Raw genomic sequence first — 26992 nt, forward strand, 5'->3', positions numbered from 1 at the left:
CACTGAGAGGAGGAACTACACCAGGAAGACATCAGAGAAGAAGAAGTGATGGGGAGGGGAACAGGAGATAATAACATCGACAGCAGCACGTGACAGGGGGTTATTACACCGCGACAGGTCACGTGGCAGGGAAGGATTATACACTGTGGGCACGGAACGGGGGAGGGGTCGGGTGACTATAGTAAGGTCACGTGATGTAGGAGGGGCTAGGTCGCTCTGCTACTATCATCTTACATTGTTCTGTCAAAGATTCCCGCACTAAAGATGGCGGCCTTTGCGCTTGCGTCATCACGTCGTACGTCACTGCTAATTGGCTGATCTGCCAGTACATAAACCCGCTGCCAGACGCCAATACTGCGCGTGCGTCGTTTGTCAGCGTGGCTGCGCTGTGATTCCACACCGGAAACACCGGGAAGAGGAGCATGAAGGAGACCGGAGAAACGGGTGAGCGACCGCGCCGACCTGTGTGTACAGTGTCCTAGTGCGACAGTAACCGCCTGTAATACAATCTATATAGGTGAATCATATAATAGAGGAGACGACACTGTGTGTGTAACATATAATAGAGGAGACAACACTGTGTGTAACATATAATAGAAGAGACGACACTGTGTGTATGACATATAATAGAGGAGACGACACTGTGTGCGTATAACATATAATAGAGGAGACGACACTGTGTGTGTATGACATATAATAGAGGAGACGACACTGTGTGTGTAACGTATAATAGAGGAGACGACACTGTGTGTGAAACGTATAATAGAGGAGACGACACTGTGTGTATAACGTATAATAGAGGAGACGACACTGTGCGTATAACGTATAATAGAGGAGACGACACTGTGTGTATAACATATAATAGAGGAGACGACACTGTGTGTATAACATACAGTGCCTACAAGTAGTATTCAACCCCCTGCAGATTTAGCAGGTTTGATAAGATGCAAATAAGTTAGAGCCTTCAAACTTCACACAAGAGCAGGATTTATTAACAGATGCATAAATCTTACAAACCAAAAAGTTATGTTGCTCAGTTAAATTTTAATAAATTTTAAACATAAAAGTGTGGGTCAATTATTATTCAACCCCTAGGTTTAATATTTTGTGGAATAACCCTTGTTTGCAATTACAGCTAATAATCGTCTTTTATAAGACCTGATCAGGCCGGCACAGGTCTCTGGAGTAATCTTGGCCCACTCCTCCATGCAGATCTTCTCCAAGTTATCTAGGTTCTTTGGGTGTCTCATGTGGACTTTAATCTTGAGCTCCTTCCACAAGTTTTCAATTGGGTTAAGGTCAGGAGACTGACTAGGCCACTCCAACACCTTGATTTTTTGCCTCTTGAACCAGGCCTTGGTTTTCTTGGCTGTGTGCTTTGGGTCGTTGTCTTGTTGGAAGATGAAATGACGACCCATCTTAAGATCCTTGATGGAGGAGCGGAGGTTCTTGGCCTAAATCTCCAGGTAGGCCGTGCTATCCATCTTCCCATGGATGCGGACCAGATGGCCAGGCCCCTTGGCTGAGAAACAGCCCCACAGCATGATGCTGCCACCACCATGCTTGACTGTAGGGATGGTATTCTTGGGGTCGTATGCAGTGCCATCCAGTCTCCAAACGTCACGTGTGTGGTTGGCACCAAAGATCTCGATCTTGGTCTCATCAGACCAGGGAACCTTGAACCAGTCTGTCTCAGAGTCCTCCAAGTGATCATGAGCAAACTGTAGACGAGCCTTGACATGACGCATTGAAAGTAAAGGTACCTTACGGGCTCGTCTAGAACGAAGACCATTGCGGTGGAGTACGTTACTTATGGTATTGACTGAAACCAATGTCCCCACTGCCATGAGATCTTCCCGGAGCTCCTTCCTTGTTGTCCTTGGGTTAGCCTTGACTCTTCGGACAAGCCTGGCCTCGGCACGGGAGGAAACTTTCAAAGGCGGTCCAGGCCGTGGAAGGCTAACAGTAGTTCCATAAGTCTTCCACTTCCGGATGATGCTCCCAACAGTGGAGACAGGTAGGCCCAACTCCTTGGAAAGGGTTTTGTACCCCTTGCCAGCCTTGTGACCCTCCACGATCTTGTCTCTGATGGCCTTGGAATGCTCCTTTGTCTTTCCCATGTTGACCATGTATGAGTGCTGTTCACAAGTTTGGGGAGGGTCTTAAATAGTCAGAAAAGGCTGGAAAAAGAGATAATTAATCCAAACATGTGAAGCTCATTGTTCTTTGTGCCTGAAATACTTCTTAATACTTTAGGGGAACCAAACAGAATTCTGGTGGTTTGAGGGGTTGAATAATAAATGACCCTCTGAATAAACTTTTCACAATTTTAAAAAAAATTAAACAAAGAAATAACATTCTTTTTTGCTGCAGTGCATTTCACACTTCCAGGCTGATCTACAGTCCAAATGTCACAATGCCAAGTTAATTCCGAATGTGTAAACCTGCTAAATCTGCAGGGGGTTGAATACTACTTGTAGGCACTGTATAATAGAGGAGACGACACTGTGTGTATAACGTATAATAGAGGAGACGACACTGTGTGTATAACGTATAATAGAGGAGACGACACTGTGTGTATAACGTATAATAGAGGAGACGACACTGTATGTATAACGTATAATAGAGGAGACGACACTGTGTGTATAACGTATAATAGAGGAGACGACACTGTGTGTATAACGTATAATAGAGGAGACGACACTGTGTGTATAACGTATAATAGAGGAGACGACACTGTGTGTATAACGTATAATAGAGGAGACGACACTGTGTGTATAACGTATAATAGAGGAGACGACACTGTGTGTATAACGTATAATAGAGGAGACGACACTGTGTGTATAACGTATAATAGAGGAGACGACACTGTGTGCGTGTATAACGTATAATAGAGGAGACGACACTGTGTGCGTGTAGATCTCTTAAAGACATGAACAGTCTATAATTTTAAGGGAAGGATAATTGTAACATTGAGAGAGAGAATATCAAAAATAAAATCCAGAAAATCACATTGTATAAATTATATAAGTTTATTTGCATTTTGCAGTGAGAAATAAGTATTTGATCCCTCCGGCAAACAAGACTTAATACTTGGTGGTAAAACCCTTGTTGGCAAGCCCAGCAGTCAGAGGTTTCTTGTAGCTGATGATGAGGTTTGCGCACATGTCAGGAGGAATTTTGCTCCACTCCTCTTTGCAGATCATCTCTAGATCATTAAGATTTTGAGGCTGTCGCTTGGCAACTCGGAGCTTCATTTCCCTCCATAAGTTTTCTATGGGATTATGGTCTGGAGACTGGCTAGGCCACTCCATGACCTTAATGATCTTCTTTTCGAGCCATTTCTTTGTTGCCTCGGTTGTATGTTTTGGGTCATTGTCTTGTTGAAGACCCAGCCACAACCCTTTTTTAGTGTCCTGGCGGAGGGAAGGAGGTTGTCACTCAGGATTTTACTGTTCATGGCTTCATCCATTCTCCCATTGATGCGGTGAAGTAGTTTGTGCTGCTAGCAGAGAAACACCCCCAAAACATAATGTTTCCACCTCCATGCTTGACAGTGGGGATGGTGTTCTTTAGGTCATAGGCAGCATTTCTCTTCCAAACACAGCGAGATGAGTAAATGCCAAAGACCTCAAATTTTGTCTCATCTGACCACAGCACCTTCTCCTAATCATTCACAGAACCATCCAGGTGTTCACTGGCAAACTTCAGACGGAACTGCACACGTGCCTTCTGGAGCAGGGGACCTTGCAGGCACTGCAGGATTGTAAATGTTTACAGCGTAATGTGTTACCAATGGTTTTCTTGGTGACTGTGGTCCCAGCTGCCTTGAGATCATTAAAAAGTTCCCCCCATGAAGTTTTAGGCTGATCTCTCACCTTCCTCATGATCAGGGATACCCCACAAGGTGAGATTTTGCATGGTGACCCAGATTGGTGTCGATTGACAGTCATTTTGGATTTCTTCCATTATGTTACTATTTCACCAGCAGTTGTCACCTTCTCACCCAGCGTCTTACTTATGGTTTTGTAGCCCATTCCAGCTTTGTGCAGGTCTATGATCTTGTCCCTGACATCCTTATAAAGCTCTTTGGTCTTACCCATGTTGCAGAGGTCAGAGTCTGACTGAGTCTGTGGACAGGAGTCTTTTATAAAGGTGACTATGTAAGACGGCTGTCTATAATGCAGGTAACGAGTTGATTAGGAGCGTCTAACTGGTCTGTAGGAGCCAGAACTCTTAATGGTTGGTAGGGGATCAAATACTTATTTCTCACTGCAAAATACAAATACATTTATATAATTTATACAATGTGATTTTTCTGGATTTTATTTTTGATATGCTATCTCTCAATGTTACAATTAACCTACCCTTAAGATTTTAGACTGTTCATGTCTTTGACAGTGGGCAAACTTACAAAATTAGCAAGGGATCAAATACTTGGTCTGTCTGGTCTGTCTCTCACTCATGTGGAATTATATAATTTACAAAAAAGTGTGAAACAACTGAAAATGTCTTATATTCTAGGTTCTTCAGAGAAGCCACCTTTTGCTTTGCTTACTGCTTTGCACACTTGGCATTCTCTTGATGAGCTTCAAGAGGTAGTCACCAGAAATGGTCTTCCCACAGTCTTGAAGGAGTTCCCAGGGATGCTTAGCACTTGTTGGCCCTTTTGCCTTCACTCTGCGGTCCAGCTCACCCCAAACCATCTCGATTGGGTTCAGGTCTGGTGACTGTGGAGGCCAGGTCATCTGGCGTAGCACCCCATCACTCTCCTTGGTGAAATAGCCCTTACACAGCCTGGAGGGGTGTTTGGGGTCATTGTCCTGCTGGAAAATAAATGATGGTCCAACTAAACACAAACCGGATGGAATAGCATGCCGCTGCAAGATGCTGTGGTAGCCATGCTGGATCAGTATGCCTTCAATTTTGAATAAATCCCCAGCAGTGTCACCAGCAAAGCACCCCCACACCATCACACCTCCTCCTCCTCCATGCTTCACGGTGGGAACCAGGCATGTAGAGTCCATCCGTTCACCTTTTCTGCGTCACACAAAAACATGGTGGTTGGAACCAAAGATCTCAAATGTGGACTCATCAGACCAAAGCACAGATTTCCACTGGTCTAATGTCCATTCCTTGTGTTCTTTAGCCCAAACAAGTCTCTTCTGCTTGTGGCCTGTCCTTAGCAGTGGTTTCCTAGCAGCTATTTTACCATGAAGGCCTGCTGCACAAAGTCTCCTCTTCACAGTTGTTGTAGAGATGTGTCTGCTGCTAGAACTCTGTGTGGCATTGACCTGGTCTCTAATCTGAGCTGCTGTTAACCTGTGATTTCTGAGGCTGGTGACTCGGATGAACTTATCCTCCGCAGCAGAGGTGACTCTTGGTCTTCCTTTCCTGGGGCGGTCCTCATGTGAGCCAGTTTCTTTGTAGTGCTTGATGGTTTTTGCCACTGCACTTGGGGACGCTTTCAAAGTTTTCCCAATTTTTCAAACTGACTAACCTTCATTTCGTAAAGTAATGATGGCCACTCGTTTTTCTTTGCTTAGCTGCTTTCTTCTTGCTATGATACAAATTCTAACAGTCTATTCAGTAGGACTATCAGCTGTGTATCCACCAGACTTCTGCACAACACAACTGATGGTCTCAACCCCATTTATAAGGCAAGAAATCCCACTTATTAAACCAGGGCACACCTGTGAAGTGAAAACCATTTCCGGTGACTACCTCTTGAAGCTCATCAAGAGAATGCCAAGAGTGTGCAAAGCAGAAATCAAAGCAAAAGGTGGCTACTGTGAAGAACCTAGAATATAAGACATATTTTCAGTTGTTTCACACGTTAATTATATAATTCCACATGTGGTAATTCATAGTTTTGATGCCTTCAGAGTGAATCTATTATTTTCATAGTCATGAAAATAAAGAAAACTCTTTGAATGAGGTGTGTCCAAACTTTTGGTCTGTACTGTATATATAATTATTAGATATATCAGTACGGCGGTGCTAGGAGTCCGGTGGGAGGGTTTTTATCTCTTTTCTTGTCTTGCACAGATGCGGATAAGCAGAGGATGGATTCGGCGCCGTTGAAGGTAGGATTTTGGCGCTGGTGACTGGGTTGGGTTTGGGAACTTCTCTTAAATATTGTGTGCTTGTGTTCCTAATTTAAGGATATGTACACACGTTGCGGATTTTGATGCGTTTTTGGACGCGTGGAACTGTATCAAATCCGCAGTGCGTTGTGCACATAATGTTAATGAATGGGAGAAGCAAAAACGCTGTGCACATGCTGCTGAAAATTCCACGCGGAAACGCAGCGGTTTATTTTCCGCAGCATGTCAATTCTTTTTGCGGATCCGCAGCTGCGGTTTCCATTCTGGCACATACAAATTATCCTTCAGCCAGAAAGTTCAAAAAAACAAATCCGCAGAAAAACCGCAAGTGTTTTGCCCTGCGTTTTCTGCCAAGTGAGGGCTCATACTTACTTGCAAGTCTCTTGTGTGAAAACCTGGCACTGCCTGCGGCACTTAGACCGGAGCGTGCGGCTATGTAGAAATGCATGTATCCGCACGCTCCAGTCCCAGTGCCGGCAGCAGTGCCAGGTTTTCACACAAGAGACTTGCATGAGAAATCATGTGAGTATGAGCCCTAATCCACAATGTGTGCACATACCCTTAGGGGTTTTGCGGCTTGTGGAAGCTCGGGGTGTGTGTGTATTGGGGGAGGTGTTGGGGTCTGTGGAAGCTCGGCATATGTGTGTGTGTGTGTGTGTGTGTATTGGGGGAGGTGTTGGGGTCTGTGGAAGCTCGGCATGTGTGTGTGTGTATTGGGGGAGGTGTTGGGGTCTGTGGAAGCTCGGCATGTGTGTGTGTATTGGGGGAGGTGTTGGGGTCTGTGGAAGCTCGGCGCGTGTGTGTGTGTGTATTGGGGGAGGTGTTGGGGTCTGTGGAAGCTCGGCGCGTGTGTGTGTATTGGGGGAGGTGTTGGGGTCTGTGGAAGCTCGGCGCGCGCGTGTGTGTGTGTATTGGGGGAGGTGTTGGGGTCTGTGGAAGCTCGGCGCGCACGTGTGTGTGTGTATTGGGGGAGGTGTTGGGGTCTGTGGAAGCTCGGCGCGCGCGCGTGTGTGTGTATTGGGGGAGGTGTTGGGGTCTGTGGAAGCTCGGCGCGTGTGTGTGTATTGGGGGAGGTGTTGGGGTCTGTGGAAGCTCGGCGCGTGTGTGTGTATTGGGGGAGGTGTTGGGGTCTGTGGAAGCTCGGCGCGTGTGTGTGTATTGGGGGAGGTGTTGGGGTCTGTGGAAGCTCGGCGCGTGTGTGTATTGGGGGAGGTGTTGGGGTCTGTGGAAGCTCGGTGTGTGTGTGTGTGTATTGGGGGAGGTGTTGGGGTCTGTGGAAGCTCGGCGCGCGTGTGTGTGTGTGTATTGGGGGAGGTGTTGGGGTCTGTAGAAGCTCGGCGCGTGTGTGTGTATTGGGGGAGGTGTTGGGGTCTGTGGAAGCTCGGCGTGTGTGTGTATTGGGGGAGGTGTTGGGGTCTGTGGAAGCTCGGCGCGTGTGTGTGTGTATTGGGGGAGGTGTTGGGGTCTGTGGAAGCTCGGCGCGCGTGTGTGTGTGTATTGGGGGAGGTGTTGGGGTCTGTGGAAGCTCGGCGCGCGTGTGTGTGTGTGTGTGTGTGTATTGGGGGAGGTGTTGGGGTCTGTGGAAGCTCGGCGCGTGTGTGTATTGGGGAGGTGTTGGGGTCTGTGGAAGCTCGGCGCGTGTGTGTGTGTATTGGGGAGGTGTTGGGGTCTGAGGAAGCTCGGCGCGTGTGTGTGTATTGGGGAGGTGTTGGGGTCTGTGGAAGCTCGGCGCGTGTGTGTGTGTATTGGGGGAGGTGTTGGGGTCTGTGGAAGCTCGGCGCGTGTGTGTGTGTGTATTGGGGGAGGTGTTGGGGTCTGTGGAAGCTCGGCGCGTGTGTATTAGGGGAGGTGTTGGGGGTCTGTGGAAGCTCGGTGTGTGTGTATTGGGGGAGGTGTTGGGGTCTGTGGAAGCTCGGCGTGTGTGTGTATTGGGGGAGGTGTTGGGGTCTGTGGAAGCTCGGCGTGTGTGTGTATTGGGGGAGGTGTTGGGGTCTGTGGAAGCTCGGCGTGTGTGTGTATTGGGGGAGGTGTTGGGGTCTGTGGAAGCTCGGCGTGTGTGTGTATTGGGGGAGGTGTTGGGGTCTGTGGAAGCTCGGCGTGTGTGTGTATTGGGGGAGGTGTTGGGGTCTGTGGAAGCTCGGCGTGTGTGTGTATTGGGGGAGGTGTTGGGGTCTGTGGAAGCTCGGAGTGTGTGTGTGTTTTGGGGGAGGTGTTGGGGTCTGTGGAAGCTCGGCGTGTGTGTTTTGGGGGAGGTGTTGGGGTCTGTGGAAGCTCGGCGTGTGTGTATTGGGGGAGGTGTTGGGGTCTGTGGAAGCTCGGCGTGTGTGTGTGTGTATTGGGGGAGGTGTTGGGGTCTGTGGAAGCTCGGCGTGTGTTTGTGCATTGGGGGAGGTGTTGGGGTCTGTGTGTATTGGGGGAGGTGCTTGGGGTGTGGGTTTGTATTGGGGAGGTGTTGGTCTGTGGAAGATCGGGGTGTGTGTATTGGGGGACGTGTTGGGGTCTGTGGAAGCTTGGGGTGTGGGTGTGTATTTTGGGAAGTGCTTGGGGTGTGGGTGTGTATTGGGGGGTGCTTGGGGCCTGTGGAAGCTTTGGGTGTGTATTGGGGGAGGTGCTTGGGGTGTGGGTGTGTATTGGGGAGGTGTTGGTGTGTGGAAGATCGAGGTGTGTGTGTGTGTATTGGTGGATGTGTTGGGGGTGTGTATTTTGGGACGTGCTTGGGGTGTGGGTGTGTATTGGGGGAGGTGTTGGGGTCTGTGGAAGCTCGGCGCGTGTGTGTGTGTATTGGGGGAGGTGTTGGGGTCTGTGGAAGCTCGGCGTGTGTGTGTGTGTATTGGGGGAGGTGTTGGGGTCTGTGGAAGCTCGGCGTGTGTGTGTATTGGGGGAGGTGTTGGGGTCTGTGGAAGCTCGGCGCGTGTGTGTGTGTGTGTGTATTGGGGGAGGTGTTGGGGTCTGTGGAAGCTCGGCGCGTGTGTGTGTGTGTGTGTATTGGGGGAGGTGTTGGGGTCTGTGGAAGCTCGGCGCGTGTGTGTGTGTGTGTGTGTATTGGGGGAGGTGTTGGGGTCTGTGGAAGCTCGGCGTGTGTGTGTATTGGGGGAGGTGTTGGGGTCTGTGGAAGCTCGGCGTGTGTGTGTATTGGGGGAGGTGTTGGGGTCTGTGGAAGCTCGGCGTGTGTGTGTGTGTATTGGGGGAGGTGTTGGGGTCTGTGGAAGCTCGGCGTGTGTGTGTGTGTATTGGGGGAGGTGTTGGGGTCTGTGGAAGCTCGGCGTGTGTGTGTGTGTATTGGGGGAGGTGTTGGGGTCTGTGGAAGCTCGGCGTGTGTGTGTGTGTATTGGGGGAGGTGTTGGGGTCTGTGGAAGCTCGGCGTGTGTGTGTGTATTGGGGGAGGTGTTGGGGTCTGTGGAAGCTCGGCGTGTGTGTGTATTGGGGGAGGTGTTGGGGTCTGTGGAAGCTCGGCGTGTGTGTGTGTGTATTGGGGGAGGTGTTGGGGTCTGTGGAAGCTCGGCGTGTGTGTATTGGGGGAGGTGTTGGGGTCTGTGTGTATTGGGGGAGGTGCTTGGGGTCTGTGGAAGCTCGGCGTGTGTGTGTGTATTGGGGGAGGTGTTGGGGTCTGTGGAAGCTCGGCGCGTGTGTGTGTATTGGGGGAGGTGTTGGGGTCTGTGGAAGCTCGGCGCGTGTGTGTGTATTGGGGGAGGTGTTGGGGTCTGTGGAAGATCGGCGCGCGCGCGTGTGTGTGTGTGTGTATTGGGGGAGGTGTTGGGGTCTGTGGAAGCTCGGCGCGCGTGTGTGTGTATTGGGGGAGGTGTTGGGGTCTGTTGAAGATCGGCGCGCGCGCGTGTGTGTGTATTGGGGGAGGTGTTGGGGTCTGTGGAAGCTCGGCGCGTGTGTGTGTGTGTATTGGGGGAGGTGTTGGGGTCTGTGGAAGCTCGGCGCGTGTGTGTGTGTGTGTGTGTATTGGGGGAGGTGTTGGGGTCTGTGGAAGCTCGGCGCGCGTGTGTGTGTGTGTGTATTGGGGGAGTTGTTGGGGTCTGTAGAAGCTCGGCGCGTGTGTGTGTATTGGGGGAGGTGTTGGGGTCTGTGGAAGCTCGGCATGTGTGTGTGTATTGGGGGAGGTGTTGGGGTCTGTGGAAGCTCGGCGCGTGTGTGTGTATTGGGGGAGGTGTTGGGGTCTGTGGAAGCTCGGCGCGTGTGTGTGTATTGGGGGAGGTGTTGGGGTCTGTGGAAGATCGGCGCGCGCGCGTGTGTGTGTGTGTGTGTGTATTGGGGGAGGTGTTGGTGTCTGTGGAAGCTCGGCGCGTGTGTGTGTGTATTGGGGAGGTGTTGGGGTCTGTGGAAGCTCGGCGCGTGTGTGTGTGTATTGGGGAGGTGTTGGGGTCTGTGGAAGCTCGGCGCGTGTGTGTGTGTATTGGGGAGGTGTTGGGGTCTGTGGAAGCTCGGCGCGTGTGTGTGTATTGGGGGAGGTGTTGGGGTCTGTGGAAGCTCGGCGCGTGTGTGTGTGTGTGTATTGGGGGAGGTGTTGGGGTCTGTGGAAGCTCGGCGCGTGTGTATTAGGGGAGGTGTTGGGGGTCTGTGGAAGCTCGGCGTGTGTGTGTATTGGGGGAGGTGTTGGGGTCTGTGGAAGCTCGGCGTGTGTGTGTATTGGGGGAGGTGTTGGGGTCTGTGGAAGCTCGGCGTGTGTGTGTATTGGGGGAGGTGTTGGGGTCTGTGGAAGCTCGGCGTGTGTGTGTATTGGGGGAGGTGTTGGGGTCTGTGGAAGCTCGGCGTGTGTGTGTATTGGGGGAGGTGTTGGGGTCTGTGGAAGCTCGGCGTGTGTGTGTATTGGGGGAGGTGTTGGGATCTGTGGAAGCTCGGCGTGTGTGTGTATTGGGGGAGGTGTTGGGGTCTGTGGAAGCTCGGCGTGTGTGTGTATTGGGGGAGGTGTTGGGGTCTGTGGAAGCTCGGCGTGTGTGTGTATTGGGGGAGGTGTTGGGGTCTGTGGAAGCTCGGCGTGTGTGTGTATTGGGGGAGGTGTTGGGGTCTGTGGAAGCTCGGCGTGTGTGTGTATTGGGGGAGGTGTTGGGGTCTGTGGAAGCTCGGCGTGTGTGTGTATTGGGGGAGGTGTTGGGGTCTGTGGAAGCTCGGAGTGTGTGTGTGTTTTGGGGGAGGTGTTGGGGTCTGTGGAAGCTCGGAGTGTGTGTGTGTTTTGGGGGAGGTGTTGGGGTCTGTGGAAGCTCGGCGTGTGTGTTTTGGGGGAGGTGTTGGGGTCTGTGGAAGCTCGGCGTGTGTGTGTATGTATTGGGGGAGGTGTTGGGGTCTGTGGAAGCTCGGCGTGTGTGTGTGTATTGGGGGAGGTGTTGGGGTCTGTGGAAGCTCGGCGTGTGTTTGTGTATTGGGGGAGGTGTTGGGGTCTGTGTGTATTGGGGGAGGTGCTTGGGGTGTGGGTTTGTATTGGGGAGGTGTTGGTCTGTGGAAGATCGGGGTGTGTGTATTGGGGGACGTGTTGGGGTCTGTGGAAGCTTGGGGTGTGGGTGTGTATTTTGGGAAGTGCTTGGGGTGTGGGTGTGTATTGGGGGGTGCTTGGGGCCTGTGGAAGCTTTGGGTGTGTATTGGGGGAGGTGCTTGGGGTGTGGGTGTGTATTGGGGAGGTGTGTGTGTGTGTATTGGTGGATGTGTTGGGGGTGTGTATTTTGGGACTTGCTTGGGGTGTGGGTGTGTATTGGGGGAGGTGTTGGGGTCTGTGGAAGCTCGGCGCGTGTGTGTGTGTATTGGGGGAGGTGTTGGGGTCTGTGGAAGCTCGGCGTGTGTGTGTATTGGGGGAGGTGTTGGGGTCTGTGGAAGCTCGGCGTGTGTGTGTGTATTGGGGGAGGTGTTGGGGTTTGTGGAAGCTCGGCGCGTGTGTGTATTGGGGGAGGTGTTGGGGTCTGTGGAAGCTCGGCGCGTGTGTGTGTGTGTGTGTGTATTGGGGGAGGTGTTGGGGTCTGTGGAAGCTCGGCGTGTGTGTGTGTGTGTGTGTGTATTGGGGGAGGTGTTGGGGTCTGTGGAAGCTCGGCGTGTGTGTGTATTGGGGGAGGTGTTGGGGTCTGTGGAAGCTCGGCGTGTGTGTGTATTGGGGGAGGTGTTGGGGTCTGTGGAAGCTCGGCGTGTGTTTGTGTATTGGGGGAGGTGTTGGGGTCTGTGTGTATTGGGGGAGGTGTTGGGGTCTGTGGAAGCTCGGCGTGTGTGTGTGTATTGGGGGAGGTGTTGGGGTCTGTGGAAGCTCGGCGTGTGTTTGTGTATTGGGGGAGGTGTTGGGGTCTGTGTGTATTGGGGGAGGTGTTGGGGTCTGTGGAAGCTCGGCGTGTGTGTGTGTGTGTATTGGGGGAGGTGTTGGGGTCTGTGGAAGCTCGGCGTGTGTGTGTGTGTGTATTGGGGGAGGTGTTGGGGTCTGTGGAAGCTCGGCGTGTGTGTGTGTGTATTGGGGGAGGTGTTGGGGTCTGTGGAAGCTCGGCGTGTGTTTGTGTATTGGGGGAGGTGTTGGGGTCTGTGTATTGGGGGAGGTGCTTGGGGTGTGGGTTTGTATTGGGGAGGTGTTGGTCTGTGGAAGATCGGGGTGTGTGTATTGGGGGACGTGTTGGGGTCTGTGGAAGCTTGGGGTGTGGGTGTGTATTTTGGGAAGTGCTTGGGGTGTGGGTGTGTATTGGGGGGGTGCTTGGGGCCTGTGGAAGCTTTGGGTGTGTATTGGGGGAGGTGCTTGGGGTGTGGGTGTGTATTGGGGAGGTGTTGGTGTGTGGAAGATCGAGGTGTGGATGTGTTGGGGGTGTGTATTTTGGGACGTGCTTGGGGTGTGGGTGTGTATTGGGGAGGTGCTTGGGGCCTGTGTAAGCTTTGGGTGTGTATTGGGGGAGGTGTCGGGGTGTTTATGGGGGGAGCTTTCAGAGCTGATGTGATGTTGACCTCTGTGTCCAGTTGAAGGCTCAAGAGCTCTCAAAGGAGGAAAAGCTTCGATTACGCAAGGAAAAAAAGCTGCAGAAGAAGAGCAAGGAGAAGGCGGCAGCCTCTGTGGTGCCCTCGGCAGGTGGGGGGCCAGAGAGTGTCCCCCATATAGGTTTGTGTTTATGACTTATTAGATTGCGGTACTCCTTGCCGGAAGCTTATTGATTACTATTATCAGTGGCTTAACTGAAATCTGTCCCACTGTGCAAAAATATGGACCTGAGCCCCCCCCCCCCAATACACCACTGACCCCCTGCATGGTGGTTAGAGGTATGGGGTCTTGTAAAATTCTGAATCCTATAAGGACATAAGAGTTGCACCTCCTCCCCCATTTTGGGCTCCTTCCTGGTATACATCTTCCACATCCTGGTTCTATCCTTCAATATACAGTCATGGCCAAAAGTGTTGGCACCCTTGAAATTGTTCCACAAAAATGAAATGTTTCTCCCAGTAAATTATTGCAGTTGCGTTTTAACTTTGAGTCACCTTAACGGACAAGTTGTGAGAATAGTTAGAGTCCGAGGTCAGAAGCTAGGAGGGTAGGTCATAAGCCGAAGGAAGAGAGAAAGGCGTAGTCAGGTAAAGTTCCAAGGTTAGAATACCAGGAGATGGCAGATCAGAGCATAAGGGGTTAAACAGGCGAATTGTGAGAACGAGGTCCTTTGTCGGACAACAAAAGATTTATGAACAGACTGTAAAGCACAGAGAGACTGAACTCAAATGGCCGCGGTCTGGGAGTATCAGTCATGTTAAGTAGCCTGGCAATCGCCTGGGACAATGACCACCTGCATGCAGTCAGCAGCTCCCAGTCTTGGGTTGGATGGCCGAGCTGTCAATCAACACAGGCAGCTTCAGCACGCCCCTTTAACAGACTGGACGCCTGAGCTGTCCGTACCTGCATCTCGGACACACTGAGGGGTGGAACCTTGTCATTACACTTGTTTTGTGTTTTTGTTGTTCAAATACACAGAGGAAAAAAAGGCGAATTAAAATTTATTTCACATACAACCCAAACAATTGGCTGGCCACACATCCATGGGCATAAATAACTGCAATCAATCACTTCCTCTAGCCATCAAGAAGCTTCTTCCACCGCTCAACTGGAATTTTGGGCGATGCATCTTATAAACTGCTCCAGATCTCTCATGTCTTCACTTGTGCCTTCTCCCAACAGTAATTTTAAGATCCCTCAACAGGTGATCAATGGGATTTAGATCTGGACTCATTGCTGTTGCTTCTGAACTCTCCAATGCTTTGATTCCATCCATTTCTGGGGCCTTCTTGAAGTATGTTTGTAGTCATTGTCCTGATGGAAGAGTCAAGGTCTAGGACTCAAACTCGGCTCTCACACTGGGCACTACTTTGCCACACAAAATCCTATGGAAATCTTCAGATTTCATGATGGATGGCACACAGTCAAGGCACCCAGTGCCAGAGGCTGCAAAACCACAAAACATCTGTGAACCTCCACCATATCTGACGGTAGGTGCTGTTCTTTTCATTGTAAGCCTCATTCAGTTTTGTGTTAACAGTAGAATTATGTGCTTTACCAAAAAGCTCTATTTTGGTCTCTGTCCACAGGACTCTTTCCCAGAAACATTTTGTCAAGCTGCAGTCTAGCTTTTTTGTCTGTCAACAGTGGGGTTCTCCTTGGTGTTCTGCCGTAGTGTTTCACTTCTTTTACATATGTACTGATGATTTGCTCTGATGCACCTTGAGCCTGAAGGACAGCTTTAGGGTATGTGCACACTAGGGTGACCGCAAAAAATCGATGTCGGAATTTTGTCCGTCTGGACCCCACAAAACTATTCCCCTTTCCAGATATTGAGATAGCCAAAATTTGAGCTCGATCAAACGACGTTAACCTGTGCCGCTCATCGCTCAAAGTTTGAAAAAATCCAAATTGAGGTGATTTAGGTATTTTGCATAGTCTGTTAGACTATAAAGAATGTGACAACAACATTGCAGAAATAGCCCTGACCAAATTTTCGAACCATTTGTGGTATTTGAATGCAGAGTTGGTGGGATTATCGTTTTTTGATCCCACCATTACAGACAATGAAAAGTTGTTAATGGCTAATAAATTGCTCAGTAGCACAGATGAACCATCAGAGCACGCTAGGGTTGTAAATCCAAAAGTTAGGAAAGAAAAATTAAGAGGTAGGAAGTAACCGACTTTAACGACCTTCTGACAAAAGATGAAGAACAAAAGCAATATGTCCTGCAAGTTGTAAGCAAATGCCGAGCATTATATTCTGACGTTTCAAAAACTACTTTAACAAAAGCTCTAGAATAGATTAGATAACTATGTAAAATTATCAGCTCATGTAGGTTAGCGTGCTCTGATGGTTCATCTGTGCTACTGAGCAATTTATTAGCCATTAACAACTTTTCATTGTCTGTAATGGTGGGATCAAAAAACGATAATCCCACCAACTCTGCATTCAAATACCACAAATGGTTCGAAAATTTGGTCAGGGCTATTTCTGCAATGTTGTTGTCACATTCTTTATAGTCTAACAGACTATGCAAAATACCTAAATCTTAAAATACCTCAATTTTGGATTTTTTCAAACTTTGAGCGACGAGCGGCACGGGTTAACGTCGTTTGATCGAGCTCAAATTTTGGCTCTCTCAATATCTGGAAAGGGGAATCGTTTTGTGGGGTCCAGACGAACAAGATTCTGACATTTCCCCCCCCCCCCCCCCCCATATGAGATCCGGTCAGCCTAGTGCACACCCTGCGGATTCTGCTGCGGATCCACAGCGGATTTGCCTCTGCGGATCCGCAGCAGTTCCGCAGGCAGTGTACAGTATAATGTTTTCCTATGGGTTTTCAAATCTGCAGTGCACATGCTGCGGATTTCTCCCTGCGGAAAAGCTGCGGCTTGAAATCCGCAGCATGTCCATTCTTTCTGCGGATTTTGCTGCGGTTTGACACCTATTCCATTGTCCAGGTGTCAAACCACACGGAAAAATCCGCAGGTGCTTCCGCAGCGTGTGCATGCAGCCTTAATTTCTTCAGGAACGTGATTTGAGCTGCTTATCCACTGTCCGGACTATTCTGCATTACAACTTTTCATCAATTTTTCGCTGCCGTCCAGGGAGATCGGCTACAGTGCCGCGGGCTGTAAACTTCTTGCTTATGTTGCACACTGTGGATAAAGGGCCATCAGAATCTCTGGAGATGGACTTGTAACCTTGAGACTGTCGATATTGTTCAACAATCTTGGTTCTCAAGTCCTCATACAGTTTTCTTCTCCTTTTTCTGTTCTCCATACTTGTGTGGCAAACAGATGCACAATGCAAAGCTCAGAGTTTTGTGACATTGTCAATTTGCCCTTTTTTTCTTTTCCTTCTTCCTATACACAAAGGAAATAAATCTGTTTATAACAAAACGTGTGACTGCAGTAATTTTCTGGGAGAAATACTTCAGTTTCTGGAACAATGTCAAGGGTGCCAACACTTTCGGCCATGACTGTATATCCCACATCCCAATATGTCTATTATCCTGGGCCCCACCCTGCTGTATGTCCACCGTTCTGCCGCTGTTAATAAATAAATAAATATATATATATAAAAATTTGATTCTACTCTCCTTCCCTGCACTCCCCTGCCGTGTACATCCTCTTCTGAAGCCGGCAGCCGACTTGACCGTGGAAGCGCTGGCAACCCGTGACGTCACTACCCCATTCACGTGCACGCTAGTGTCAGCTTCTGGCCTTTGGCCGGCAGTGTATGTTGCAGTGCACGGACCCGGCGGGTCTTCACCGCAGTACACTGCAGCATTTGAAGTTTACTCTGGTGTAAGAGGATTAATTGAAGAAATGTATTAAACCTGATGGCGCAGGGTTGGCTCTGTGTCTCCCAGGACTGACACTGATTATAATTTGGCATTTTTGTTTGTTAACACAAGTTACATCCGCATACCTCCCCTCTGAAGACTGATAACGGGGCTAGGCAGGGATGTGTCTGGTCTTCAAAAAATTATGGCATCTTCAACGATTATATGATGGGAAACATGGCATGGATATTGTCATCTATCTGATTGTTATTCATTTGGACATGCTGCCACAACCATCCAGTGACTTAAAACAATGTGTTACGTTCCCCACTTCATCATGACTCAGAAAATCTATCAGATCGGTCATATCTATGCCGTCCATAGTAACCCAGTATTCCTAATTTGCAAAGGCAGATCAAGGATTTTAACGTGATCGGCTTGCCTTTCTGTTCAAGCTGAGGCTAGAGGTGATAGGTTTTCTCCACCGGCCATAAATCTGTCGTAACCCCAAACTCCTCCGTCAGCTGTGCCTGCTCTGTCATTAATCTTTAATGACCTGTTCACATCAAGGGGTTCCCCTTGCATCGGGGTCATCTGGAGATCATAGCCTTGCTTCAATATTCCCTATCCACTATGAAATGACTTAGGCCGGGGTCACACTAGAGAGGAATACGGACGAGTGAGAGGCATAAAAACCACGCATTACACACGGACCAATGGTTCTCTATGGGGCAGCTCCCATCAGCCATATAATTCTCGCCCGTATTCTACGGTCCGTGCCAATCGCAGCATGCAGCGATTGTCAGCGTACAACGCCCGTAGTACGCCAATGCAAGTCTATGGGTGCGCAAAAAATACGGATTTCACACTGACCACACGTGTGACCTGCGAGCAATACGCAGGTCTTTTGGAAGGTGACAGGAAATGGGCCAATCCATCATCAGGAAGCCTAGACATGCAAATGAGCTCAAAAAGCGCTCCAGACATCCAGGAAGTACGCCTCCACGGAGTACAGCAGCGTCATGGCGCCATATTTCCTCAATGTGGAGATGCTGATTGTACTAGTGCAGGAGCGTCCCGAACTCTGGGACCAACGTGATGGCCATTATGCCAACCGGGCAAGAAAGGAGGCGTCATGGAGGCGCATATGTCGCCAGATGTTCCACGATTTTGGTGATCGGCCACGAGAGGAACAGCAGCAACTGAGTAAGTACAACCCAAAAACTGTTTAAAATTACCTCACATCCAAAAAGGCATAGAGAATCGCCCCCCCCCCCCCCCCCCGTTCCTGTGCTTGGACTTTGTGCCTCATGAGGCTTGTAGATTTTGATGTGACACATGGTTTGACACTGCCATCATTTGGCCCAGGCCACAAGCTCCTCATCCTCCTAGCCAACCAAGTTATTAAGTGTAGTTACTTGATACCTGAACTCTTGTGACCCTGTGTATCTGGCCTGGATGCCCCAGTTGTATATGCCTCCCTGGGTAGAAAGCACAAACCCCAGAAAGCCACATGCCTAGACTACTGGTAGCAAATTTTATATAGCAAATATGTGACATTGAGAATATTTCCTGTCACATTGCAGTGGAAGATGTGATGAGACGCTGGCGCAGCATCTGCGACCAATACAGGCGGGAACGTCCGCAGCGGGCCAGGAGTGGGGATGCGGGCCACATAAAGAGGAAATACGTCTATTATGACCGCCTCTCCTTCCTGGCTCCTATTCTGGATCTGAGACCGTAAGTAGATGCCTCACACCACATTACACCGATACATTATTTTTGGCCCTGTAAAGTATTTATTTTTGGCTCTGTTCTATTTCATAACAGAACTCAGTCCAACATTACGGCGAGAGGAACTGGCTCAGATACTGAGCTCATCATAGATCTTGGGTCTGTAGGGGAAGAGGTGGCTGGCCCATCTTCTCCCCCTCCAAGAAGCATGGGTTAAGATTCCTCTCAGGAAAACCCAGTGCCTGCACCACAAACCCAACCACCAGGACCGTCTGCTGCTGCACCATCAGCCATACAGGAGGAGCAGGGCAACATCAGCAGCAGCCCAACTGCCCAGATCCGGGGCTCCCCACAGCCTGCTGGACCATCCCGGCAAGGACGAAGAAGGCGCCAGATTCCTGCCCAAGATACCCGGACCAATGTAGACACAGGGGTACTGAACTATCTGGCTAGAGTCAATAATGATGATGGCGAGGAGGCATACTCATGCAGCCTGGCCCTTTATCTTCGTACCCTTACCCGTGAGGTGAGGCTCCGTATTCTAGGATGTTTTCAGATCCTGTTTGATGCAATCACACACCCCAATACCCTATATGAGTTATTTGAATATCTGGAGAGGTGGCAGCTTTCACCCAGAAATCTAATGCGCCTTAGACACCCCACACACATGCTTGCTCAAGCAGGCTCTGAGGATCCTCCAAATACGTGGGCCTACACCTCACCCCGTTCCTCCCCCTACCCAACCTTTCCAACACCAGCCACATATGTCTGGCTCTAGCCAACCTCACCAATATGGCCACTTGTTCCCACCCAGTGTTGGAGGCTGGTCCCAACCTGGTTGGGGACGACATGGCTATATTGGTGGGTATGAGACATGGGCCTACCCGAGCCAACAAGAGGGCCCTCTCCAGTATCACTCTGGCCAGTACCAAGCCCAATCCCAGGAGGCAGTACACTACCCACATCATGGGCAACAGTATGCCCCCACACAGGGCGATGGCCAAGTTGGGCAAAGTAGCCAGCAGCAAACACAGGCTGGTCTTCTGCCTTCTCCTCCCCCGACCAACCAAAATTTATAATGTTGCCATTTTGGTATTGCCTAATGGTTTTGTTGTATTTCTGAAAATGTTTATTTTCTAAATTTGAACATCTGCAAAAAGGCCACTGCAACATGTAGCATATGGCAAAAATGTTTTTCCACCAAAAAAAAAAAAAAGCAAAAGTAAACATTTGTCTACTACATTTTATGTCTCTTTCTCAATTTTAAAAAAGGTGTCAGCATACTAACATACGCTTACCAATGCAATTCAACAGTCAGAGAATCATAAGATAGATATATTTAAACACACAAAAACCAAAAACTTATAACATAGAGACAGCATGCTCTTGCCAAGAAGTTTCCCCCTCAGGTGACATAAAGAAATTTGTGAAAATATCACGCACTTTGAGGCCAGAGAGCGGTCTACGTTGAGGGTTCATAGGTGGTCTCACCCTGCGCACATTGTCCGGCCTACGCACAACACCATCAGAGGAGGAACAGTCATGTATCCTGGTGAAGTTATGAAGAACCACACAGGCTTTCACTACTTCATTAACATTTTGTTCACTCAGCTGAATGGCAGACTGGAGTACCCGCCATTTGGCCCAAAGAATGCCAAAGGAACACTCCACCAGTCGCCGAGCACGTGATAGGCGCAAGTTAAAAATTCTGCGCTTGTGGTGAAGGTTGCGCGGGGGATATGGCCTCATGACATTGCGCGATAACTGAAAGGCCTCATCTGCCACAAGGACATAAGGGACTGATTCTTCGGGGGAGCCTGGTAGCTGGCATGGTGGTGGTAGATCCAACTGGTTGGTGCGTAGCCGCCGAGCCATAATGGAAGTATTGAAGACTCTAGAGTCTCCCGTCCTTCCATAGGCCCCAATGTCAACAATTATAAACTTGTATTGAGGGTCGGCCAGAGACAACAATACAACAGAAAAGTATTGTTTATAATTGAAGAATTGGGAGCCAGAGTTCGGCGGCTTACGTCCCTGGATATGTTTGCCATCAAGGGCCCCAATAAAATTAGGAAACTGGCAGTCCTCCTCAAAGTCCCTTGATATCCTCAACCAGTCTTCCATCCTGGGCTCGGGCATGACCACTTGATGGAGTCTTGTCCAGATTTCACTACATGTCGTCCTGACTATGCCAGAAATGGTAGATCTTCCAATCAGAAACTCATGGTGGAGGGCGGCATAAGACAGGCCAGTGGCCAGGAAGCTGAAGACCAACAGAAAAGGGACATTTTACAAGGGAAAAATGATAATACCAGCTACATACCTACACACCTTTTTTTGGTTTCAGATCTACTAACACACACATTTTCTAGCATAATGACTACGTGATATTCAGTACATATTACACATAATATGGTCTGTAAGGTTAAATATATGTGGACTAAGATGAGGCCAAAATAATCCGAAAATACACATACTTTGGCCCACATATTACGAACATAGAGAATGTGGTTGTGTAGTACATACCGTATTGTGAGTAGAAGTCGCTCCTCTGCAGATATGGCTTTGCGCATCCTTGTGTCCTGAAAGGTTATCCCAGGGCGCACTGTCTCCAAGAGTCGATCAAATGTGGCAAGGCTCATGCGACAGTATTGGTACAATTTAGCCGGATGCTCCCGCAGAGAAGAATAGAGGCGGTGAAAATGACCTCTTGTGAGTCGTTGCCTCAAAAGTGGATGTACCCACATACGTCTCCTCCTCCGCGGATCCACTATCACAGGGTATGGGTGACCAAAGCGGCGTGACAAAAGCCAGTTGAAGAGAACCTGCTCAGTTGTGTTGAAACTCAGACTGTCTGCCATGCTTGCACAAAGAACACCAACACACCTAGTGAAGGCAAGGTCACAAATGGCCAGAATGGAGGCAGCCACCTGTTCCTGAGCCAATAAATAGGGTGCAGGCTAATGATTTAAATAGTTTGCAGGCCTAAAGACCGGTAAATGTCCATTTTGCAAGCCATACGGATGCTGGCATGCACAAAATACGCGACCACACCTTGCTTAGTCAGTAATATGCTGCTCCTCTGTCTTTTCGTAGCCGATTCCTCTACGCCCTCTGTTCCTCCTCCTGTTGTTCCTCCTGTCACTCCATCCCCTGCTGCGGTCATATCTGAGCCTCCACCTGGGGGAAAGACCAAGGCTGAGCTTCGAGCAGAGAGACGAGCCAAGCAGGAAGCGGAGCGCTGCCAGAAACAAACTAAGAAGGTGGAACAAAATGCCAGTGCAGCGCCCCCGAAGGTGAAGGCGTCGATCCCGGAGGGACAAACCGGTGAGCGAGACCTCCTTGTTCTACTTCTCCTGTGTCCCTGCAGCTTTTGTCTCTTCCACCACGTGGGCTCCTGTTTAGGTGGCTCTTGTCGATGTGATCTCCTTGGGGAGCAGTGCGGGCAGGGGGCACGTTCTCCGGCCCCCTGGTCTCAGGCTCTGCTGTTCCTTTCTTTTGCAGTGAAGCGTCTCCCTGAACACGTCCTTGTGGATGATCCGGAAGCACAAAAAAAGTTGGCAAAGAAACTGGAGAGGCAGCAGGTGAGCAGAGCCATCCCTCAACCCTGAATGTGAGCAGCGCTCTGCGCAGGTGGTTGATCGCTGTGGAAGAGGCTGAGCGAGCAGGTGAAGGCAGTTCGGGCGCTGGGGGGGGTCTGCCTGCTGTATGTTTGGGTCTGATGCGTTCATTGCTGTGAATGGCCGCAGTGATAAGAGTCCACAGATTGTGATCTTCTGCTTCATGCTCCAGTCACCTCCAGAGCTGCACTTCTTAGTGATGGGCTTCCCCTCCCTCTGTTACTGTGGTGCTGTATGGGAGACGTAGCTCTGACTGTGACTAGAGCAGTCATGGGACCTTGTATTTGCAGGTTCCCTATCGGCACGACTACGGCAGGAAGGTCAGCCTGTTCTCCCACCTGCACCAGTACAGCCGCAAGATGCCCCTGACCCAGCAGATGAGGTGAGGCTGTGGGCCGCGGTGCGGAGTGCTGAGAGATCCCTCGCTTATCCCTCCTTGGTCTCTTCCAGCATCCCAAACTCCGGGATACATCCGTCTGTAGTGCGGCTCGGGCTCCAGTACTCGCAGGGCATCGTCACCGGCTCCAATTCCCGCTGCATTGCCCTTCTACACTGCTTCAAACAGGTGAGACCCCGCCCCTGAGGAACGGAGCTCTGCCCCCCCATTCGCCTCACCATCTAACATAGCGCCGCCCTAATACTGACACACAACCCCTCTAAAGAATTGAGTTCTGCCCCAATACTGACTTTCTTTCCAAGGAATGCAGCTCTCATCCTGACCCCACCTCCAACACATGGAGCTCCACCCACCAGAACTCTGAGCTCCGCCCTCATCTGATCCTCTCCTTACAGGTGATCCGGGATTACAGCACTCCGCCCCACGAGGACCTGGCACGAGACCTGGTGAACAAGCTGAAGCCGGCCATCAGGTGAGGGGCCCGTCCTGGGGAGAAACATGACTGCTGGGGTTACTGGTGGCCGCCGCTCTGCCCAGTACGGTGCCCTGTATGGTGAGGACGTGTGGGGGTAGCACTGTGGATGATGTAGGGGGTGGGGCAGTCCTGGGGGCATGTATGGTGAGGACGTGTGGGGGTAGCACTGTGGATGATGTAGGGGGTGGGGCAGTCCTGGGGGCATGTATGGTGAGGACGTGTGGGGGTAGCACTGTGGATGATGTAGGGGGTGGGGCAGTCCTGGGGGCAGCGCTGTATTTGGGCCCTTGTAGCATCCTCTTTCTTACATTGCAGCTTCCTGTCTCAGTGCCGCCCCCTGTCAGCCAGTATGGGAAACGCCATCAAATACATAAAGAAGGAAATCTCCAACATCAGCAGCCAGAAGGGGGAGGAGGAGGTGAGTGCAGACCCTCGTCGTGGACCCTTTTTGCCACGTGCATGCAGGTTGGATGTTGGTGTTACTTGGGGAGTGAACACTGGGACCTGTAGTCTCTTGACGGCCCCTCTCCCCCTTAAGGCTAAGAAGCACCTGTATTTCTCCATTGACGGCTTCATCCATGAGAAGATCAGGCTGGCGGCTCAGGCCATCGCCAAGTCTGCGTCCGAGAAGATCAGCGAGGACGATGTCATCCTGGTGTACGGCTGGTGAGTGTTGGCTGCTGTGTCCCCAACCCTCTGCCCGTCCTTAGGGGGGGGACTCTGCAATCTGATGTGCCCACCGTGTGTCTAATCCTACCCCAGGGGGGCACTGCAGCCTGACTCCCCTGCTGTGTCCCTGACCTTCTCCATGTCTCTGCAGCCTGACGCCCCCACTGTGTCCCCCATCCCTCCCTCCGGGCTCCGCAGCCTGAGGTCCCCTCACCCTCCCTGAGGGGCTCTGACGCCCCCATTTTGTCCTCTGGCAGTTCCTCTCTGGTGACCTTCACCCTCTGCGAAGCACACAACAGCGGCAAGAGGTTCCGCGTCATTGTGGTGGACAGTCGGCCAAAACTGGAGGGGAGAGAGACCCTGCGGAGACTAGTGAACTGTGGCATCCACTGCACCTACATCCTGATCACCGCCATCTCCTACATCCTGCCTGAGGTGAGAAACGAGCCAAGGTGATCGCAGCTCTGGAGGATAAGACACCATGTAACAGCAGAATAGTGATCGCAGCTCTGGAGGATAAGATCTGATGCCCCTCTGGTCCGTATTGGGGGGCTGCTACCTCTGCATTGTACAGTGGAGAAACAATAGCGCGCTCCATGTGTGGATCACCCAATTGGTCTTGAGGTCGGTGATTGCAGCTCCGGCACAGCCCTGGTCATTGTGGGATGGATCCTCCATGGTCTCTGCTCCACCTTTGACCCTGTGTAGAGATTAAGGGGGAAAACCCCAAATATGGGATTACAAAGTGCTGCTGAGGATATGAAGGAGAAGTTCAGAAGTTTGCTCATTAAAAACCATTGTAATTTATTAAGCTCGGCGTCCAGCTCCTTCATCAGGCTCATACAGTGATGCCTGCCCCATATATATCATCCATAGTGACGTCACATCACATGGATTCCCCCTTATTCACTATACACGAGTACTGCGCCTATGGGAGGTCACATTTCCTCCCTGACTGGTGATAGACCTCACCAGTGAAGGAGGATCTGTGGGAAACCAGTGTCTGAATGATGTCCGGCACCAGTCATGGAGGATCTGTTGGATACCAGGGTCTGAGTGATGGACCCCACCAGTCAGGGAGGATCTGTTGGATATGAGGGTCTGAGTGATGGATGGCACCAGTCAGGGAGGATCTGTTGGATATGAGGGTCTGAATGAAGGCTGGCACCAGTCAGGGAGGATCTGTTGGATACCAGGGTCTGAATAATGGATGACACCAGTCAGGGAGGATCTGTTGGATACCAGGGTCTGAATGATGGATGGCAGCAGTCAGGGAGGATCTGTTGGGTACCAGGGTCTGAATGATGTCCGGCACCAGTTATGGAGGATCTGTTGGATACCAGGGTCTGAGTGATGGACCCCACCAGTCAGGGAGGATCTGTTGGATATGAGGGTCTGAGTGATGGATGGCACCATTCAGGGACGATCTGTTGGATACCGGGGTCTGAATGATGGGCGGCACCATTCAGGGACGATCTGTTGGATATGAGGGTCTGAATGATGGCCGGCACCAGTCAGGGAGGATCTGTTGGGTACCAGGGTCTGAATGATGGCCGGCACCAGTCAGGGAGGATCTGTTGGGTACCAGGGTCTGAATGATGGCCGGCACCAGTCAGGGAGGATCTGTTGGATATGAGGGTCTGAATGATGGCCGGCACCAGTCAGGGAGGATCTGTTGGATATGAGGGTCTGAATGATGGCCGGCACCAGTCAGGGAGGATCTGTTGGGTACCAGGGTCTGAATGATGGACGGCACCAGTCAGGGAGGATCTGTTGGGTACCAGGGTCTGAATGATGGCCGGCACCAGTCAGGGAGGATCTGTTGGGTACCAGGGTCTGAATGATGGACGGCACCAGTCAGGAAGGATCTGTTGGGTACCAGGGTCTGAATGATGGACGGCACCAGTCAGGGAGGATCTGTTGGGTACCAGGGTCTGAATGATGGACGGCACCAGTCAGGGAGGATCTGTTGGGTACCAGGGTCTGAAAGATGGACGGCACCAGTCAGGGAGGATCTGTTGGGTACCAGGGTCTGAATGATGGCCGGCACCAGTCAGGGAGGATCTGTTGGGTACCAGGGTCTGAATGATGGACGGCACCAGTCAGGGAGGATCTGTTGGGTACCAGGGTCTGAATGATGGCCGGCACCAGTCAGGGAGGATCTGTTGGGTACCAGGGTCTGAATGATGGACGGCACCAGTCAGGGAGGATCTGTTGGGTACCGGGGTCTGAATGATGGACGGCACCAGTCAGGGAGGATCTGTTGGGTACCGGGGTCTGAATGATGGCCGGCACCAGTCGGAGGATCTGTTGGGTTTTAAGGTTTCGATATTTGCTCTGTATAATTGTTGTTCTGCATTATCTATGGATATATTTTTTTTTTTCAGTGTTATTGCAGACTATAAACACAAACCCTTTTCACTTGTATATACTATATTTATATGTGTATTCATACAAGGAAATGTGACCTCCCATAGGCGCAGTACTCGTGTATACTGAATACGGGGGTATGCATGTGATGTGACATCACTGGATGATGTATACGGGGCAGGTATCGCTGTGTATGAGTTAGATGGAGGAGCTTTCTATTCCTGCTGTGTTATCGCAGGGCCACGTGACTGTCGGGGCCCTGATTGTGACATTCTGATCTACCCTCAGGTATCTAAGGTGTTCCTTGGGGCGCACGCTCTGCTGGCGAACGGATATGTTATGTCCCGAGTGGGCACCTCTCAGATCGCGCTGATAGCGAAGGCTCACAACGTGCCAGTGTTGGTGTGCTGCGAGACCTACAAGTTCTGCGAGAAGGTCCAGACCGACTCCTTCGTGTCCAATGAGTTGGGTAAGTCAAGCAGTCAGGATCCTGCCTCTCACCCAGTAGGGGCGCTGCTGCTGTCATATCATCAGTGGAGTCATGAGCTTGAACGCGCTGCCCAGGCTGATCCGGTTGCAGCCGCGCTGCCCAGGCTGATCCTGCTCCCCCCTCTTCTATGTTCTGTTGTTCTCCTGGCAGATGACCCTGATGATCTAATTGTGACCCGGAAGGGCAGATGTCCATTGAAAGACTGGGATAAGAACACATCGCTGCGGCTGCTGAACCTGGTGTATGACGTGACGCCTCCTGACCTTGTCGATCTGGTGATCACTGACCTGGGCATGATCCCCTGCACGTCTGTTCCGGTGGTGCTTCGGGTGAAGAGTGGGGAGCAGTAGCTGTGCCCCTCTGCTCCTGTGTTAATAAACCTGTATCTGCTGTGTTAT

The 26992-nt window shown here is 50.7% G+C and overlaps 1 protein-coding gene across 1 annotated transcript; it reads left to right on the forward strand.

The window, feature by feature from the left end:
• Positions 1-313: 313 nt before the first annotated feature.
• On the forward strand, positions 314-26988 carry EIF2B4 (eukaryotic translation initiation factor 2B subunit delta). Its single transcript, XM_073557787.1, has 13 exons — positions 314-444; positions 6049-6086; positions 13029-13167; positions 21670-21900; positions 22078-22157; positions 22484-22575; positions 22644-22758; positions 22986-23062; positions 23381-23483; positions 23604-23731; positions 23992-24169; positions 26393-26573; positions 26745-26988. The coding sequence occupies exons 1-13, from the start codon at positions 423-425 to the stop codon at positions 26942-26944; spliced, it is 1584 nt and encodes a 527-aa protein (XP_073413888.1). The 5' UTR covers positions 314-422; the 3' UTR covers positions 26945-26988.
• Positions 26989-26992: the final 4 nt, after the last annotated feature.

Source organism: Dendrobates tinctorius, unplaced genomic scaffold (assembly GCF_039654945.1).
Source record: "Dendrobates tinctorius isolate UK_male_01 unplaced genomic scaffold, ASM3965494v1 ptg000251l, whole genome shotgun sequence".
Taxonomy (NCBI): Eukaryota; Metazoa; Chordata; class Amphibia; order Anura; family Dendrobatidae; genus Dendrobates; species Dendrobates tinctorius.

Excerpts from the sequence above, each read along its gene's own strand:
- EIF2B4 (XM_073557787.1), top strand. The coding sequence starts at position 423 with ATGAAGGAGACCGGAGAAACGG. Across the intron at positions 13,168-21,669 it reads AGAGAGTGTCCCCCATATAG|CCGATTCCTCTACGCCCTCT; the intron begins GTTTGTGTTTAT and ends GTCTTTTCGTAG. Across the intron at positions 26,574-26,744 it reads CTTCGTGTCCAATGAGTTGG|ATGACCCTGATGATCTAATT; the intron begins GTAAGTCAAGCA and ends TTCTCCTGGCAG.